General features: G+C 41.3%; 1 protein-coding gene across 1 annotated transcript; it reads left to right on the top strand.

The window, feature by feature from the left end:
• Nucleotides 1–267: 267 nt before the first annotated feature.
• Nucleotides 268–4,718, top strand: dact2 (dishevelled-binding antagonist of beta-catenin 2). The gene is made up of 4 exons (XM_057047672.1): nt 268–688; nt 1,855–1,987; nt 2,123–2,401; nt 2,488–4,718. The coding sequence occupies exons 1-4, from the start codon at nt 389–391 to the stop codon at nt 4,347–4,349; spliced, it is 2,574 nt and encodes an 857-aa protein (XP_056903652.1). The 5' UTR covers nt 268–388; the 3' UTR covers nt 4,350–4,718.
• The last annotated feature ends 15,336 nt before the right edge of the window (nt 4,719–20,054 follow it).

The following is a 20,054-nucleotide window of genomic DNA, read 5'->3' as shown; positions in this document are numbered from 1 at the left end:
GTTTGTAAAGTTTACGACATACCTGTTATTTTCCAATTGTCCTCTTCTATTACTTACTTGAGCGTTTCCAAACACACAAAAGAACGTTGGATACAGAATACAATATTGTTAATAGCATCGTCATATATGCCTATCTTGGGAATTATGCAGATGAACTTCATACATGTCTGGGCAGCTCCACAGGAAGAATAAAAACCAGATGTTAATTACAGCGCGGTGCACCAGCCAATAGGAAGGAGGGACATTTGTAGATGTGGGAGGAGCTGAGCTTCTCTGCGTCGCTTGTTGTTGGTTTATTCTAACAGGTAGTTTAAAATCAGCAATAGACGCAGCAGCAAGACTGTGTGTCCTGTGGATCATTTCACCGAGCGCATTTGGGTTGTTGTGCATGTACGAATCGAGGCTCCTCTGCAGCATGCTGAGCAGGAAGGGTTCTTGTGCGGGGATGAGTGCTGCTCTTGCTGGAGTGGATCGCAGCAGGGTCGGGGAGAGGCTGCAGGCTGCTCTGGCCGGGTTGCAGGAGCTGCATTTGCTGAAGGACAGGCAGAGCGACATGGTGAGCTGGGCGCTGAGGGTCGACCGAGAGGAGCCCGTCTCCTCTGTCCAGGCAGGTACGGAGGATCCCAACATAATGAGGGTTAAAGAACAGCGACTGGGGGCCACGCTGACAGCCCTGAAGCAACAGCTGGTAGGACAGTTATGAATTTCAATTTCAATAATAAATGATCGTGAGAAATTCGAACTTCGTCTATGAAGCGCAAACAGTAATTTGAAGATACAGCAACACTCACGCCTTCTAATTTCTAATTTGATTTGTTTTTGTTCTTTTTTTTTTTTGCTTGTTTATTTGTTGTTGGATTTTTTATCAGCTGATGCTCATTCCCTCTTCGATTTTCACCAGACACTTTCATGATCACAGCTGGGGGTAGGAAGTAGGATAGGTGTCATAAATCAAGGTTGACTGCAAGACCCAGAGTTCTCTGTACGTGCGTGTACACCGTGCATGTGTTGCCTGTAGGGGAGGGAAACCTCAATCATTAACTATTAATGCCAGAATTCTTTTAGAAGGGTCTTGTGAAGGTATCTGACACATGAGGCTTATGACCTCTAGAGACAACTGAATGCCCTAGGTTTTTATTATTATTATTATTATTATTATTATTATTATTATTATTATTGGGTTTTTCCATGTAGGCTGCTTGTTCACAGGGATTAAGGTGCTAGGTCCTAGAGTTTTATTAGAACTGTATGCAGCAGTGTCAAAGCACTTATTGTATGGAAGAGGGACAATATGATTTAAATTTGTGCAAAACAGATCCACAGCAGACCAAGCACAGATCTTTAAAATCAACATTTGCTTTGTAGATGTAATACAAATGTGCTAATTGAACAGAAGCAGTTATTCCTAATGGGTTTCTTTTTTTACAGTGACTGGAAATATCTTGGCCTGACGGCAAAGTAAATAGCATTTCATCCCAAACCCCCACCCCCCCTCCGACATTTACTCCTCTACTAGTTTATACAATGGCCAGTTCTACGCTGTGGGGGAGAAATGAGTTACCCACTGCTGATTCTTCCATGCCCCATCCATGTCCTGCTGAGGTTAATCATCAGCCACAGCTGAGGCACTTTTGTTTTGCTGATGGCTGTACATTAGAGTATCTTTTATCTGGACAACAGGTCGTGGTTAGTCTTATAATCCACCACTTGCAGTCGTTAGATTGACTCTGTGTTCTGGCTAATTTTCCTCATAATTTGATGCTTTGATGAGTGTGGAAAAAAGATTTTTAAGATAATCCACATGGACTTTCAACGGGGAGTAATAAGTCTTAATCCTTTTTTCTTTTTTTACAGTCTCGTCTTCGAAAACAGGATGTGGGCCTGAAGACACATTTGCAACAGCTGGATCAACAGATCAACGAGTTAAAGCTAGACGTGAACAAGGTCTCCACAGACCAGATGGAGAGTGACAGCAGGCCAAGCTCAGGTGTGTATTCACACACTCAAGCAAACCCCTACAGTTTGATAGAAAGTAAAAAATACTCACTCGAGGCACTATCAACTGATGCCTAAATCCTAAAAAAAACTATATTAATGTGCTCACTGTTCCTGCTCTCTCCAGGTTTCTATGAGCTGAGCGATGGTGGCTCCTGCTCTTTGTCAAACTCCTGCGTGTCTGTGTACAGTGAGTGTCTGTCATCCTCCCAGACAAGCCTTCTACACCCATCTACTCCTGCTAATTCACACATTAACCCTCCGGCACAAGTAGATGTATGCCACCAGCGTTCTGCTGATGAAAGCACTACCCAGCCCCACCCACCACGAGCTGTAGGCCTCCACCTGGGCAGCAGCAGGATCCGAGTAAACGCTGAACAGAAACGGCCAAGGCCTGTGTCAACTGGTAAACCAATAACATACCACATCATATCAAGTCACCTATCAATGAAATTAATAAAAATTAATCACTATTTCTTATCTGCCTATTAGGTGATCTTGATGCAATGTTGACTCAGGGGCTGGGCTACTTTATGTTTGTGGATCAAAGGAAACCATTAATGTGCCCAAAATTGAAGAGCTCCACAGTGGACCCCAAATTCCAGAGCAACCTGGTGTCCCGCACTGGGGCTGAAGTGTACCCCTACCCCAGCCCTCTGCATGCTGTGGCTCTCCAAAGCCCAATCTTTTCTGTTGGGGGTGAGCCAACCATACCCGGACTCCTAGAGGGCCAAGGACCCCCAACAAACAGTTCAGACACTCTTCAAAAAGCCCAAATGGGTTATGAAACTATGACCCAGACTTACATTGACAGGCTTCTTGTACGTAGTTTCAACAAAGTGAAGACTGATACAGGCCCAGAAGATGTGCAGACACACAGTGAATGTCAGAGAAACCTGGCGAAGGTTGTGACTGTAGTCCCTGAAGTCCCACAGAGAGACAAATCTGTGGTGCAGCCTCATTCAGTCCAGACTACAAGCAGCTCGCTAGATAATAGCCAGAAGAGAAACTGCATGACATACTCCAGTCAAGAGAGAGCTGATAACGCAAACGTAAAACAGCCAGTGAAAGTCCCAGATACCTCGTTCCGGTACTCCTATCCTGCCAGGTCAAGGGACTGCACCACTGAGGAGTCTACCATTTCATCCATGAGGAAGAAAGATAATTCTAAAGGAGAATTCCCTCTTGTTGTGAAAAACAATTCAGAGAATAAATGTGTGGATAAACCAGAGTCAAGACTACAAACCAGGAGTGGTCCAAGGCAAAAAATAGTAATGGGTCACAGTTCAAGTACAAAGGAGAGCCAGTGTTTGGAGGGTAAGGTTGGTCATATCACATCCCCTGATTTTGTCCATGCTGAGTTTGTGCCTGCTGGATCCCACAGGGTCAAAGTGAGACAGGCAGATCATAAAACTAAAGCTGTGAAATTGAGAAGAAAAAGCAACGAGAAGCCCCGTGCAGTGAGGCAGCAGCATGGTTATTCCTCTGGGGAAAAAGCCAGAGAGGCCAGTGGTGGATCCAAAGGGGAGCAGAGAAGAGCTGGCAAAGGAAAGGTGACCAAAAAATTCACCACATGTTATGCAGAGGAGCAAACACAGGGTTCGGGTTCAGAATCCAGCCATTCTAGCCCAGGACTCATGTACACACACAAGGTCCCCCCTAAAACACATCCCACACCCGTTGTGACCAAATCCAGCAAAAACCGCAGGATTCTGAGCCTTGACTATGAACAGCCATTAGAACAGAGGAAGAAGAAGCAGGGAAGTTCAGATGTTGAGATGTTCCACGTTTCGTGCTCTCAGCATTACAGGTCAAAAGGTCCTCAGGCACAAGGAAGCATGCAAATGGTCCACATGAATGCCAGGTCAGGCCAGTGGATGGGCCCTCCAGGCTCTTTCCAAACCCCCGTGTCTCTCCATTCTTTTCTCCACAATCTAAATGCCAGATACCCCCCATCACCCTTCCACATGTCTAGGCACTACCCACCCAGATGTGAGTCAGAGTATTCGGCTGAATGTGCCTCGTTGTTTCACTCTACCATCGCCGAAAGCAGTGAGGGGGAAATGAGTGATAATACCACTAACCGCTTTGGAGATAGCGAGTCCAGTCAGAGCTTCCTGTCTTTTTCGGATTCCGACAGCAGCCTTTCACTGGATGAGGATTACCAGGTAGACAATCAAGGGGAAGAAAGAGATCTGGTATGGGCCGAAGACTCTCTTGGCCCCACTGCTGCAGGACTGCAGCAGCTCCCACGCCCTGAGCCATCAGCGTGTCGCATCAAAGCTTCCCGAGCCCTGAAGAAGAAGATTCGCCGTTTCCAGCCAGCCTCCCTGAAGGTCATGACCCTGGTTTAGCAGCAGATCCCCAGGCAAGATGAGAACTGTTGAGAAAACACAGAGGGCTGGGGGAACCGTTTCTGAATGACCTCACCTGGTCCTTCACCACAAAAACCCTAATCATCACAGACACAGCAATTCAACCCAAATGCTTATGTGTACTGATAACCTTTGTTAAAAATATGTTTCAATTGGTACCATTTGTTAAACCTGATATTTAACAAATTAGGTCATTGGAAAAAGATATGTATGACTCGGTCATTACACTTACTTTGTAAATACTTGTGTTTTTATTGTATATCAGCATGTGGCAACAATTGAGCATTTTATAGACATTTTTGTGATCTAACTACATGTTCTGAAGAAATAAAAATCTGTCTTCTCACATTTCTGATTGCAAATGCTTAAAAATGTCCGACTACGGCTGGTTAAGTTAGCAAAGATAGTGCTCACAGCTCCTTATCTGGTTTCCTGTCCAGCTGTAGGTTTAATAAGTTGCAGCTCCTACAAAAGGTCCAGACAGCAGTGTTTAATTAAAGGGAGCACTTATCTGATTTTGTCATTTAAATTGAAGTAAACACGCCTGTGCCAAGCCAATAAAGCACACACAATTGTAGTCACGCTACTACAATTTCACAAACAGACAGCAGTTATGTAGGTTCAGGTTTCTGAGGAGAGGTTTAAAGTTTCTTAACAGTCAGTGTATATGGCAAAGGGGCAAATGGGATTTAAAAGGAATGACAGATGATAACAGGTTCCTCATTTATGAGCTGTCATGAGATTAGACAGTGGGCAACTGCACTGAATTGTATAATAGTCTCACTGCCAAAATGCTGCTTTGATATATTTCCTGTAATTTTTGAGGAATGGGGTGAGCAAAAGGTTGCAGTAATCAACCATCAACACTAATATTTTCTCCCATTAGGAAGCTACATGTTCTTAAAGAGTTACTAGTTAAGAGGCTTATGGAGCTGAGAAAAAAAAAATCATCAAAATTTCTTTGAAGTTGTCAACCCCGCTGATTTAATCTCTGTGTGGAGACTTCAGGTTTAAGAATTGTGGATCATTGGTTTAGGCGTATTTTTCTCCTTTAACAGTAATGTCTGCCACCAAAGGCATTACATGGGTCTAAAGGGCAGAACTCTTAATTGGGATAAAATACAGCATTTTAAATTTAGCAAGCTGAAACAGTTAAATCAGTTTTGTGGGATTTATACATCCAACTCTCTGTCCTCTTCGCAAAGAGCCAGAGCGAGTAGTCATTCGGATTAGCAATGCTGTTTTCAATGCATCTCAGTGAGCATGACCACTACTAGACATGCCTTTGATGTTGACTATAGTCAGACTGCACCGGCTTGACCTTGCACGCCATGTCAACATTTCCTGCTGATGTGCTGCCTCATCACTGAGGGCAGATCTACCCACAATAGAGAGGTCAGGGGTGGATTTGTACCTTTCTGTGGGCTTCCCTTTTATATGCTCAATGTTGTAAAATGTATTTGACTGTTTATGGCTCTTTTCTTATAATTTGTCAGGGGAATAGAGAATCTGAGCTACAGCTGTACAGGTGAATCTGTAAAGTAAGTTTAATTTATAGAAAATAAAGCAGAGTGCAGAGGAGCCATGTGAAATATTCCCTGTGGTTTTCTGTCAGGTCATGCTGAAGGACTTGAGGGACCTCATTACATTACAGGAGAACACATGAGCAAACAGTCTCATCTAATCAAGATCCTACGTGTCTCAGCTGACACACCACAGCTGCTGATCAAGACAAACCTGATGACTTTTTCACATGTGCAGCAGAAAATCTGAAATGATACTGTTTGCTCTACCTAACCATGAAAGTTGCTGAGGCTATATTAGCCAGGAAAAATAAAAATACTTTAATATGACTCACGGGAAATCTCCTTATAAATCAGACTGCAGTAGGACATCGTTAATATCCAGGGAGATATAAATATGTGGTGGTGCAATGACAAACTACTCTGAGTACTAGTGCAGCTGAATACCAACATAGAGAGGTAAACGTACACCGCTAAGCTCTTTGCAGTAGTGATCTTATTACAATTCAGATCACCATTTTTCTTTCTTCCATGATTGTTTTCATCACTTCCCCCCAAAAAATAAAAATCAAACATTAGGGATAGATGATGTACAATAGACATACTGCAGACAAAATGGAGTAATTGCAGACAAAGGTGCACAAGAGGCAGCTGCTCATTAAACTTGGCTGGTTCACATTATATCAGAGTTGGAGGAAGGGCACACTTCTTCTGTGCATGAGATAATCTGAAAAAATGGCCCCTCCCTGTCTCCATTTTTAACACACCTAATACCCTATCAAGCTGTCCATGTTTTATCAAAGCTTTTTTCTTAAAGGTCTTTGTCTTTTCTGGCTTCTCATAGTCACAGTTTTTCTGTCCAGCTAAAATAAGGGTTGCTTTCATTTGTGCCGTGTTACTTTACATGTTTGGGACGGTACCTTTTACATGTAAACCTCTATTGTTCACTATAAATTGCAGATGACAAGAGGGGCTTAGAAGCTTATTACCACCCTGATGAGAGAAATTTTCCACTCCTGCGCATAATACACTTTTGGAAACAAAGGTCCCATGAAGCAACAAGGATTATGTTTAGTTTGACTTTTTAACAACTGGCCATGAATCAGAACTGCTTATGAAAACATGTGAAGTTAGAGTCATTATAATGTGTTTGCACATGCATGATGAAATTCAAAGTTTCCCTCTTATCCAGAAATGTGCTTTTTCTCTTCTGAAGACAGTTGAATGTTTGTGAACCACATGCGAAATCTGTCACATTCATCATTCACAGTGTGAGGTTTTCAACAAGTGTTTCTAAGGCAAAGCCAAAAAGCCTGATTTGTGCCAGCACAAATTGCAACATAGCTAATTCATATAGTCAGCGTACACAAGTTTGATATGGAAATCTAAGTCACACACAGTTTACTGGAAATTGTGCTGTAATGTAACATTACTGTCATGTGAATTCTCATTTCACCAATTTGATCTGAATTCAATAGAAATTCAGTCTCTAATGGAAGATTTGTTATCACATTAAATCAAAATAAATGCTGGCATAAAAATAATTAGTTAATTGCAACCTGTACTATCATTTGAGGCCAGCAATCATTCCGCAGTAAATCAAGGAAACTGCTCCTCTCTAACCCCTAGCACGTGGGGGAAGGGCTCCATGGTGTGTGAGGTGGCTTTTGTCCCTTTGCTCACTGTACATATGAATGGGGCTGTACCGGAATGTCCAACCTCATGAATGTCAATTGTCTGAGGCCTGCAGTTAAGAAGCAGGCTTCTCTGGTTGCTCAGAAAAAGACAATGGAGATAGGGAAGGAGGAGATCAGAGGACAGAAATTGAGGAAACTGAGAATGATGATCAGCGATTAGAGACAACCATGGAAGATGGAGAGCAACAGAACCAGAGCATGAAGATGAAGAGAGCAAGATGAAGGGGAAATAACACTGGGAAGTGCATGACGTTATTCTCCTGCAAGGGCTTAACTGCTTCTTCCTCAACCACCACCTGCTTCTCTTTAAGAACATCCTGCCATTTAATGCCTAATCCCTTCATTCACTGCAGTATGTTTACTAACCATTGTCTCAGCTCACTTCAAGCTGTGGTCAAGAGGTGGTTCAAAAGTTCGCCGCGTATAGAAAGCACACACTCTCATTACAACAGAGGGCATTGTGAGTGGGTTCGCTCCTGCTAAGCAATTGTAAGAGACAGAGAAATCTCTGTGTAGTCCAGAAAATCTTTGGGCTCCAGCTTTTGAGTCTGACTTCAGTGACTTGTTTGAAGTGAACCAGGTAACATTTAGGGACATATTACTGAACATTAATATGCCCTTTATATCTTAAAATATATATAATATGCACTTTTCATATATTTGTATGCATCAGGGATGTTGCTTTCTAAAGAACAAGTGTCCTTTTGAAATTTGCCTTGAAACATTACTTTCCAGAGAGTCACAAATCACAGAGACTTGAAATGCATTTTATCTTGCAGAAAACTGGACATAAATCACACTAATGGTTGAACTTTAACCTTGAGCCTCGGGGACATGCTCAAAACTTTATTTCATGACAATGCAAAAATATTTTACACAAAACCTCAACCTCAAAAACTCAACTAGGGTGCCAGGGCCAATCCAAATGAGTTTCCCTTTCTCTCAGGACTAGGAATCAATTCTATAATAACCTCATTATTCTGAGTCCTTTAAAGTTCATTACCATAAAAATCTCTGCTATGATGTTAGATTGACATAGCTTTTAGTGCATGCCAAGATAAGGTTAATTAGAAAACAGCACTCACATTCAAGCACCAAGGAAAAGATTTTCAACCTAGTAATTATCCATATTAATTTGTTTGCTCCTATTTCAGTGGAACACATGAGTGCTACTTGGACGCCAAAGATCTTCAATCATGTCATTTGTTAAAGCAAATGCTCACGCTTCGGGAGGCAAATTTAATGGCTGCAAATTCACCTGTTTATCTTAGGGGGTTTGTGTCCAGGGTTTACCTTTCCTAAAGAACACATCAACTCATGGTGGGCAAGTGCATTTATAGACAAGTTTCAGATGAATGAACAATGTTTCCCTTCTTAACAGTGTCAGTATCTCTGTGAGGACATCCTGACTGTTTTATGAGCAGGATGTCCTGCTTCCATTCCCCAGTCTGCATCTCTTTTGTCAAGCCTCAGGCTCTAAAGAGCTAAACTGAGCTGCTCTGGCCCCCACATATCCTTGGAGAGCTGTGACTGTGTTGCTTTATCTTGCTTCCACTGTGGGGTTTGTCAACTGGCTCACCAACAAAGCCACCAATCCTCATTATGAACAAAAACAAGCCTTGACGCTGAAGTGGTGAGGATATCAAAAGAGCGGAGAGAGTGACAGCTGGTCCTCCTCTTGGTCAGGGCCCCTGATAAGATCAGGAGAACATGGGACCTCACAGGTACCTCCCTCCCATCCTGCTGCTCCCATATGGTCATTAACAAGTCCCTCACCCGCCATCATGCTCATTCCCTTGTGGCTCTTCAGTATATTTATTGCTTCCTAAAAAGTGAACCTTCATGTGTATACCGTTTATTTCTATTAAAAGCTTTCACCACGGAAGCACATCAGCTTTGTTTTGAAACCACCACCACTCAAGGCACCCCTCACCATTTGTCTGTCCTTCATGTGTGTCTGCACTTTGCCTGAGATGCCATAAACTCTTTAGGTGAGTGGTCACAATGACCACTTGAAAGCAGCAGCTCCATATAGCTCCATGCCTGATGGACTAGTTTAACACCTTATAAAAATGTCTTCTGTAAAACATTGTCCCTGTTTTCCTTTTTTTAGCATAGACTCAGCTGGGACCATTCTAGAGTCAAAATTCTATTAATTTTCTCAACACAAAATCATTCTCAGCTTACAGTTGTATGGCCCTTATCACTGTTAAAGCACTTATATGAAAATGGCAAAACATTACCTACTGGCCCAAACATTCATTTTTATATCTTTCCAAAAGAGTGTGCAATTACTGTTTGCTCGTTATGAGGCTAACCTTAGGATTTCCTCTGGGTCAGTGGTTGGCCTCTGTCTCACAGGTATTGTTAGACAAGTCCCAGCTCACAGCTACAGTAGAAACCATCCAACAGTGAGAAGTTTGGAAAAAATAAAAAAAATAATAAGGGTTTCTTTTATCAACATGCGCTGTGTGTGTGTGTGTGTGTGTGTGTGTGTGTGTGTGTGTGTGTGTCCATGGGAAGGGGGGGGTAACTGATGAGTAAATGCATGTAATTTCAGCCACCTCCACTAATGCACAGCAAAGCACCCTGAGGTCTCATCTTTGGAATGGACAGCCAGCCCCTCTCTCTGCTACAGGTCAGGAGGTCATGCAGAGAACAGACTGATCCACATTGCGGTATTAAGCCACTGCACATACAGGATGATGAGACAAAGACAGGTTCAGGCAGCTGTCAACCATTTTTAAAGGCATTCGGTAAAAGCAGGATTACCGTTGTCTTCATTATAGGTTAACAAAAACAGATTTTCAGATGTCATTGATTGCAATTTTCAAAATGGATTTATCAGTCTGAAGTGACTTGTGAGGTATACCGACAGAAAAGATCTTTATCCGCTGCTGCGTATCAATATAATCCGGTCATTACACTCACACAAATAATGCTGCTGTATATTATCAGGAATATCACGCTTAAGCATTTTTGATCTTTTAGAGTTTCCTGGTATTAGGAAATAACTGCATGTCAACACTGAGCTGACCCAATATATTGCTGAACACTTGTTGGCATAATGTTCCAAAATGTTAGCCAAAACATTACCATAATTTCTATAAAGCTATTTTTTCCAATAAAATATGTTTAGAGTCATGAGAAACATAATGATTCGAAGCTGAAAGGGGTAAAATTTTGAAATGATGCAGGGTAATGTCATCTGTGTAGATTATACTGATGAATGGCTCTTTGAAACATGACACAAAGCAGCTGATGGGGGAGGGCTTCATTTAACCTTTTGTACCGGGGTATTAGAGAAAGTTAAAGGAGAAGCCCTCCAGAATGGTTGTTGTTGTGAACAGGGGTACGAGAAATGCTTGGTAATAAATGCAAATTGTGTTGTTTCATTATTTCAAAAGGATGGACAGAGTGTTTTTACTGGCAACATATGGCATGTCTTCCTTTATCTGCTGCTGGGTGTTTGCACCACACCTTCCTGACATAAATATGTTAAAAGGGTGGCAGCTGAACTTCCCTTTATGGCTGTTAAGATAAACATTCACACCTGACAGTGAATGTGCTTCAAGATAAAACAAGAGGAGTATTTAAGCCACATTCTGGTGACAACGATGAAGAAATCCCATTATTAACACAGCATGGGTAATGTTTAGTCATGTTAAAAGGTGTGGAGTGGATGGATTTTTGAATTGCAGACCACAGCTCTTTTAAAGTCGCCCCCGGAGGCCTGGATGATGACATGTGGATGAAATGTTTATAAGGGCTGTGTACTGAGGCAGTAAATCACTGCGGTCCTGCAGCGTTAGGAAGGATGACAGTCTCTCTCAGGCTTGGCGTGTTTTTAGAGGGAAGGGGGTGAGTTTGGGGGTAGAATCTGTTGCTCTCTGAGCGGTTGACCTGGTAGGTTTGACCCTGGGGTTTCTTTGAACAGGACAACCAAGGGTGACACCTTAGGGGTGGTTTGTGGAAGGATTTGCACATGAAGGAGAGAAGATTAAAAGAAATCAACTGCAACTTAGGTACTTCGTCTTTTGATACTGGAAAGTTAAAACAAAAACAGATGAGTTTCACGAAGACAGAAAATTTGATACTGCTGATGAGAAGATGAGATTGAGGCTTTATCCCAAGAGTCCAAGTTTTAACAACAAAGGGTCTTGAAACCTTCACATAAGTAGACCACATGCTCAGTTTGTTGTGACAGTCACTCTTTTCTCAGTTCATAGATGTTAACAGCTTGATTCAGAGGCTAAATATAGACACCTCTCACCTCTACACATGCTATTCAGAAATAAAGCAAAAAGTCTTCGCAAAATGTCTTCGCAGCAAAACAGCACATATTTGCACAGATATTTAGCTAACAGAATGGTACTTTTGCAGCTTAAATGCTGATTTCCGACAATTATAACTTGTGGTTCTATAATGCTTTGATAGTATGGTGTTTTAGGTCAAAACAGCAATTAGCTGTGTCTTCCGTGAGAATTCCCTACAATTTCACCTGAGGGAGGATTATGTAGTCAAAAAAAATGACAAATGCCTGTGTGGCTCATGTCAGGCTCCTTGCCAATATTCAAGTTCCTTAGTGTACCATCTCACACCACTGTGGCTCCTTAACAGATCTATTCTTTTGATCACAGCTGGGAATTCTCAGGTTGAATTGATGCACATCGATTTCCATTGCTCTATACAGAAAATACTCCAGCGTGGAGATGAGTAACAGTAACGACATCCTCTGCAGGATGGAGATTTCCGCCTCTGCCATCACTTGTGTGATTTGAGTCAAAGGCAGAAAAAAAAAAGAATAAAGAATGATGAGGTAGAAACTATCAAGGCCAGCTTTGATGCTGGCTCAACGTGTGGATCTGGAGTCCAGATGACCTGTGCTTGCAGCATAGATTAGCCTTGACAGTTGATTCTGTTGAGAGAGAGAGAGAGAGAGAGAGCGGTTCTGGTTGTCTGGAAATGCTCAGCCACGCAACCTAAAGGCCACAGTAGGTATGCTGTGTTAAAAGCCCAGAGAGCAGCTATGAAAGCTCTATCTGTAGACCGCAGAGTCAGGATTCATGGAGCAGATTAGAGTGTTTACTTTTCGTTGAGATTTTTATCCAGACATTCCTGCTAAATTAGGCTTGCTGGGAGAGCCAAGAACAAATTCCTGTCCTCAAAAAACTCTATGTTCTTGCAGTGAGAAGCTCCTCAGTTTTTCCAGTGTGACAGACAGTTTATAGGCTACAGCTACATGCTCTTGGTCAGAAGGGCAGGACTCGGGCATATCCTAGTAGGGATCCACCTCACAAACACTACATCTCTCTAGGAGTCCACTGTGTGTTGTCATGGCAGTCCTCCAAACACAGAAGGGATGTGTTTTGAGGGTTTGTGTTTCCTGTGTTTACCAAGCATCCCGGGTAATGCTGTAGTGAAACAAGGGATGCTGGAATCCACAATGGCAGCAGTGAAGACTTCAGCGGAAGAACACACAAGGACAGAGGAAGAAAACTGATTCGGGATGCAATTATGTGCAACATTTAAGTTGGTGTTTTCCATCTTACTGGAGAAAATTCTAATCATTTGACTCTCCTCAGCCTGTGCATTAGTAGACAGGAGTCCAGGGCTTAAAATTTCAAGATTAGGACATCACAGATGTTTCAAAAGGGGATTTGTACACCAGGAACCTGGCTTGTATTTACAGAAGGCTCTAAGAATGAAAGGACAGCAACTTGATCTCCTCCAGCCAGACATCAGCTAAAATAGCTTCTATCTCAGTCAGAAGTAGCTATTCCAGGGGAACCCAATTCCCCAGTTGTTCTGCTCACCAAGCATCCAACAGCAGACAAAGTCTTTCATGCATAATGGTGGAGTGGTGACACACTGTCCTCAATTGACTATAAACATCTATGTGGGTTGTTGTTGAGCTAAATGAGAACTCAACCCTTCTCCTCTATTCATCATTTCCAGACATTTACTGTCTTTTATCACAGGTCAATTCTGTGGTATTTATACATAGATAATGCCTGGTGATAAAAGATAAAGCAAAATGGTGCTGTCCCAGGCGGCAGCCAGTAGTAGCAGCTCCTTACACCTAATTATCCTTTTTTTAAATTTTCTTAGTGTTCGCTACACTTGTTTACATACTTTGTTTACAGTCTGTCATGGCTAGCACCATCTTCTTTGCTGTAGTGTGCTGAGGAGCAGGCATTAAAGCAAAGGATGCCAACAGACTTAACAAACTCATTAAAAAGGCAGGGTCTGTTGTTGGCTGTAAACTTGCAAACTTGGACAAGGTGGTGAGGGACAATCATGGACAATCCCTCCCACCCCCTCCATAATACAGTGGACAAACTCAGAAGCAGCTTCAGCAACAGACTCCTGCAGACTCGCTGCTCTAAGGAACGGTACAGGAAGTCAGTCCTGCCGTCCGCCATCAGACTCTATAATTTATCCTAACCCATTCAATAACAATAATTGTTTATTGTTTATGTTGTAATTATATTTCTATTTTATTCTATTTATGTATATGCTTATAATGCATATAATATGTAAATATTATATTATGTATATATATATATGCTTATAATACATGCTGTATATATGCTTATAACGTTCTAATCTTATTTGTATTTATTTATTCTATTTTTATACTTTGTAAATACAAAACCTACTACAGTTATATTAATCCACGTTAGGCTGCTACTACAGTTCAATTTCCCTACGGGGATGAATAAAGTACATCTTGAATCTTGAATCTTGAAAAGGTCTTGAGTGTCTCTTTGCCAGAGTGTGTTGGGAAATCCCACCCTGGTTAAAAGTGTGTGAAATGTTTGCAAATGCAGCGCCTGTTGACCTGGGGTCATTCCCTTTGCCGCTTACAACAGTACAAGACAAAGTAATACCTGCATATTACGTAGATGATTTACCAGTCATGCGGTTGAAAACTTTTGTGGGAGTTTACTTATTTCATGTATCTTAGTCTGACTAAACAAAGGTTCAAAACCAGAAAACTGATTGATCAATCGATTGCCTATCACTATAAGTGAATAATTTAGGAGATGCAATTGGAGAGGCTGGAAGGTATTTGATTTTTTTTAGCGTACCTCACAGGCCTAAATGTTGTTTTGTATTGTATTCACACATTCCTTTCATTTAGTTTGAAGCATAAGTAGATTAAATCAAACAGCAACATTAACAATAATACATTAACAGCATTAACAAAAGTTCAACTAAACTGAAAAGTAGGGTAACAAACTATTCCAGCCCCTATGTATTTAATAGCGTGCCTCAGTAAGTGTAAAAACTAAAGTAAGGCAGAGACACTGCACGCTTCCAAGGCGAGGAGGAAAGTGAAGAGTGTTCAATGAAGAGTAAGAAAGAAATCAGTTCAAAGACTCGCCTGGCTACACATTCCGAGTGCACTAGTGTTTCCTCATAGCAAATCTGACACTGCGGCCCCCTGCAGAGTCCCATCAATCCGTGGATGACTCTCTTGCTTAATGAGGAGATTAGATTGTCCTAGGCCTGTTTTTCCCATCATGTACTTCAGCATTCTTGCCCTAACTCTGAGTCCATAATACAGTTTAAAGTGTGCAAGTGGTTGAAGTTGATTGAATCTCTGAAATGTAGAGCAGATGTAAGCTCAAAATATTATCTTTTTAAACAACAGCTGTGGCAAAAAAAAAAATTTAGGAGACATATTTTCTGTTGACATATTTTCTTCATTTTAACCGGTATTTATCAATGTTACACACCTGTAGTTGCCTGGTTGTTTCAGGTAAGTAATTACAGGGTCGGCAAGGTAATCAACCTGTGCCATTCTCATGATAATGCAAAGATAACAGGTTTCAAACATAGGTTATCAGCATGTAATTACATCCCATTATGCTGTCAAAAGAATGAAAAAGAAGCAAATATGCTAACACTGCCAAGCTCAATTCACAAAATTTCAGGGAATAGTTTGAGGGTGCGGATCAGGACACTTCACACGCCTCAGACAGTGTGTGATGAAATGAGACGCTCCCAACAGACAAACACAAGATCCTCTTTTCACACAAGCACAACATGTCTGAAATGAGTTTTGGTGTGAGGCCTCTGCCTCATGGTGTGAGGCGCTTTCTTCATCTCACGTCCTCGCACCAAATGTCAATTGCAAACACACCCAGCCCACCCTCAAAGAAAACCCTGATTAGGCAAAGTGCTGTCTTTATACAGGGTGGAAGGCAAGAAGATGCTAAATGTAGGCAAATAAGGGATTATAGGCCCCTGAATGGTTGCCTCGCAATACAATACTAATCATTTTAAATCCAGACAAATAAAGCTCAGACATGCAGACAAATACACAAACATGGTCAGCATGAGCAAGATCTTTTTTTCTTGCACTGAAATGCTAACTTTGAAAATATCAAAGAAAAATGGGGGGAAACTAATATATCACCTTTAGCACAAATGTACTCATCTCTGTCAAGATAAAGGCACAATGTGACCAACAAACCACTATAGCAGCATTCCTTCAGTGGCTTTTGAACTTTCTCTGCTGCATGCCTTTTCTGCCACTGCAGGATTGTTCCAGCATGGTCACAGGCAGCAACTCGGGTGTGTGCAGATTGCCTGCACTTTTACACACCTCTGGTTGTTTTGCCATCTGAAGAGGCCTGGACAACACACCCAACATTGACAGAGAAGACAGGAGATATCCAACCAAGACATTCACCAAGCTTTATTTCCAAACACCATTTTCATACAAAGAGAACTCAAAGACTGCAGCCTCTCAACAGTTTTTTTCAAGTGTGGGAAAGTTTTCAGTCAGTTTTAGCAATTCGACAACAAAAGCAGCCACAATCACATAGATTTTTCTGCTCGTGTCTATATAGAGGCATTGATACACCTTTACGCTGATTAAAGCATCACTACAGGCTTTAATTTGGCTTTTTGACAAGCAATGACCCCATTAGCCCAACTCATGTTCACATAGGACTGGCAGTCACTGGGTTCAACCCCACAGGTGTCCAGCAAGTAAGCCCAGAAACATCAAAAGGCATTTTTTATTATCTTTTTTATGGTCTACTTGCTTTGACTGTTGCATTTATCAGATAAGTCTTTGATAATGCTAAATGAAGCATCATCACAGATCTTTTTATCAAGTCTGGCTATCAGACCCTGCAATGATACCATCACTCATTGTTCTTGTCAAGTTTTAAATGCCATTTTAATATACATGTGAATAAATATGCATGAAATTCATGTATCCATCAATCCACTCTTTCAACACTAAAGCAAATGCATCTAATATTTTCTTTTTACCTTGAAAAATACTAGTATTGTATTAGGAACGAGTAAGTATTGCTGTAGGAACGAAAATGTGCAAAATCGGGGTGTTCACTGACATATGGTTGCTCATCCTGACTCCAGACAGCAGCCTCTTTAGTACACCAGCTAACCACCTAAAGAACAATGCACATCACACTGTTTATAGCATCCAACTTGTGCCCGAGACGCGCTGTCGACCCTGCATCTGTTTCTGTACAGTCTTATGGGACCTACTTCCCCATGCTGTGTCCAGTCCTTGTGTTGTGTTCCTTGAAGACTGCAAAGGAGTAATCAATGAGTCATGTGTCCTGATTACAGCCAACTCCCTAAGGGGTACCTTCAAAGGGCTCTGGAGGGGATGGAGAGAGACAGAGCCCCATTGCCCTCCATGTGGTAATTACAAGTTGGGGCTCCATGGTTCCTATTCTTTTTTTTTTTCTGAGGAGAGTCACGCTTAGAGACAGTTCAGTTAACAATTCAGTCAGATCTGCTAGCTCAGTGGGAGGTGCTTCCAGCCACTGGACACCAACTGGTGATGTAGAATTATTCAAATCCAAGCAAACTCTGTTCTGTTTCGGGCAATAAGAACAGCTGTAGAGAGGAAATGATGAAAAATGTTTAAGAAAGAATTGGACAGGTTTTCAGCATAGGTTCAGCTGGGTCCGTGCCTGTTCATCCCAGGAAAACAAGACAAGATCTTGAATTTTTATGAGTTGTCGTAAAACTAGGCAAACACATTAGACACTGTCTGGCTGCCTTTGGGGTTTCTGTTTTTCTCCCGATTCTAAATTCATCCACGTGTACCTTTCAAATTTATGACGGATGATTTTACTGAAACAAATTAAGTCGCAAAGGGCACCTTTTTCAACTTCATCATGCACATAATTCCACATGTAAAAACAGTGTCAGTTGTCAAGAATAAAACTCAAAAGTTAAGATTTTTGTTGTTGTTGTTGTTTGTGTACCGTACTGTTTAAAAAGTCTCGGTATACTGAACATTTGCAAAGCAGTGATAGAGTGAAGCCTGTATGGCTGAAGGAGTCTTTGAGTTAACACTCCTGTAAGTCCTAGTCTGCATGGCAGCCAACAGAGAGCAGCGATCAGAGCTGCCCCCTCGTGGACAGATTGTTAATGGCACTTAAAGGAGAACCAGATTTTAGATCTTTACATCTTCAATACAGGTAGCAGTGGATAACTTCTTATGTAACTTCAATATAAAACTATTCTAGCTACACTTATGCTAAGTGAAAGATAGTATTTAATTATTTAGTATTTAGTTTTTAATATTAATTTTCGACAGCAACTTATTTTCTTTTTTTGGAAAGGCATAGATAAAGATGGGTCCATTTTAAGGTATAGTCAAAATATAAATATTACACTCAATAACAAGCAAATTCTGTAGCAATAAAAATAGCACTGAAATTCCTAAGTAACATAATGTTCAACCATTTTTATTGAAAGTGTGCTGTCACATCTTAAGTTTATAAACGTTCTACTTGGTTATATGCCTGATTCCAAAGAAATAAAAGACCAAGACGTACAAATTTTTAAAAAATACAAGTAATTTTTGCATGGGTTCATTCTCAAGATATTGTTACCTTTTATTTTCTCAATTAAATTTAAAAACAACAGTCATTAAAGCAGAAAGCAGAAATGTGCAGGCCCTCGCACCCCACGCCTGTTGGGGGCTGCATGTCAGGCAACAAACAGCAGGCCTGACAGTAGGCACATGGAGAAAAGATGATTTGAGCAGAAATTTACCATTACTGAATGTTTCTGTTTATATATTCAGACTGAGAAATCCATAATAAATGTGAACTCAGACTAATTTAATGATGTTCGTCCGAGTTACAGTTACTTCCTGTTCAAAGGAGAGACAGTTAAATTTGCCACACCACTGCAATTTAGCACCACCCATGTCTTAAAAAGCTATTAAATTGAGAAGACGATCTGAAGACACCACACAGCCATAGTTGGAGATATTTAACAAAAAACTTCCAGTATTTTGCTGTTATGTTTTGCAAGAGTACCGGTATCTAGAAGATACAGATCAAATCTGAAGCGAATCAGATTTATTCTGTAGGAAGACAGAAAAAAATAAGATGCCTGTAAATAGCTGAAAATACGGTCTGTCAAGTAATAGGTCCAAGAGAATCTTTTTGTAGTTTTTGGCTTCTACAAAAGTGTACAAATGTTTTTAGATGTGCCAATCAAATGTAGTTTTTAGGGTTAATCAATTAATTAAAATGTAGGGATTCTACAGAGCATACAGAGTTTTGTGATGTTGCTCAGGCACGCCAAGTTTCACAAAAATAGTGCCTGCTTCGTTAAATGTGGTGCTGTAAGAGAAGCAAATATTGAAACTCGTATATGTTCAGGTCAAAATTCTGGTAAAATCTGGGAAGTCTGCGGCAGCTTGGAAGACATTTACATAAGTTGTAATAACTTTTTCATTCATCAATCAATCAATCAATCTTTATTTATATAGCATCTGTTACAATCAAAATTGTATCTAGGCGCTTTACAGAATCCCAGTGCCTGACCCACAACAAGCAAGCAAACTCCCCTTTAACAGGAAGAAACCTTGAGCAGGACCAGGCTCATATCGGGCGACCCTCCTGCTGATGGCTGGATGGGTAGAGAGAGAGGAGGTCCAGCAGAGGAGGTCCAGCAGAACCTGCATAGAAATCAATTCATGTGGAGACATTCACCACGCCGTCACAGCCACGAGCGCTGAAAAGTTTGGAGTTTTTCAACAAGCGTCATCAAGATCTTGTTGAATTCCTCACTCAGTTTGAGATGAATGTTCTCGGCACATGCAGACCAAGCTGTGACAGTGTCAAACATGCCATTTCCTGTTGCCCCCATATTAAAACCTGCAAAATAATTTGGCTCAGACCCAGACCACGCCATACCTATGACCTTTGGCACTGATTTGACAAAGTGTATCTGAGTGACAGCTCCTCCCTCTTCTTTGGTGAGACCAAAAGTGCCTCATCGCCACAGCCACATTCTCTGATGAAAAAGATCCAATGACAGCCCCAGGCGGAGTTGGCTAAAGTAAGAGGCCCAAAAATGACAAGAATTGGGTCAAAATCACATTTCCAATTCAAAAGGGTACACTTCTTGTTTTACTTGGAACATGGCTCCAGGAGACTTTCTTT

The sequence above is a fragment of the Takifugu flavidus genome, chromosome 11, assembly GCF_003711565.1.
Source record: "Takifugu flavidus isolate HTHZ2018 chromosome 11, ASM371156v2, whole genome shotgun sequence".
Classification (NCBI taxonomy): Eukaryota; Metazoa; Chordata; class Actinopteri; order Tetraodontiformes; family Tetraodontidae; genus Takifugu; species Takifugu flavidus.
Note: the sequence above shows the minus strand (reverse complement) of the source record. Positions and strands in the feature narration are given on the sequence as shown.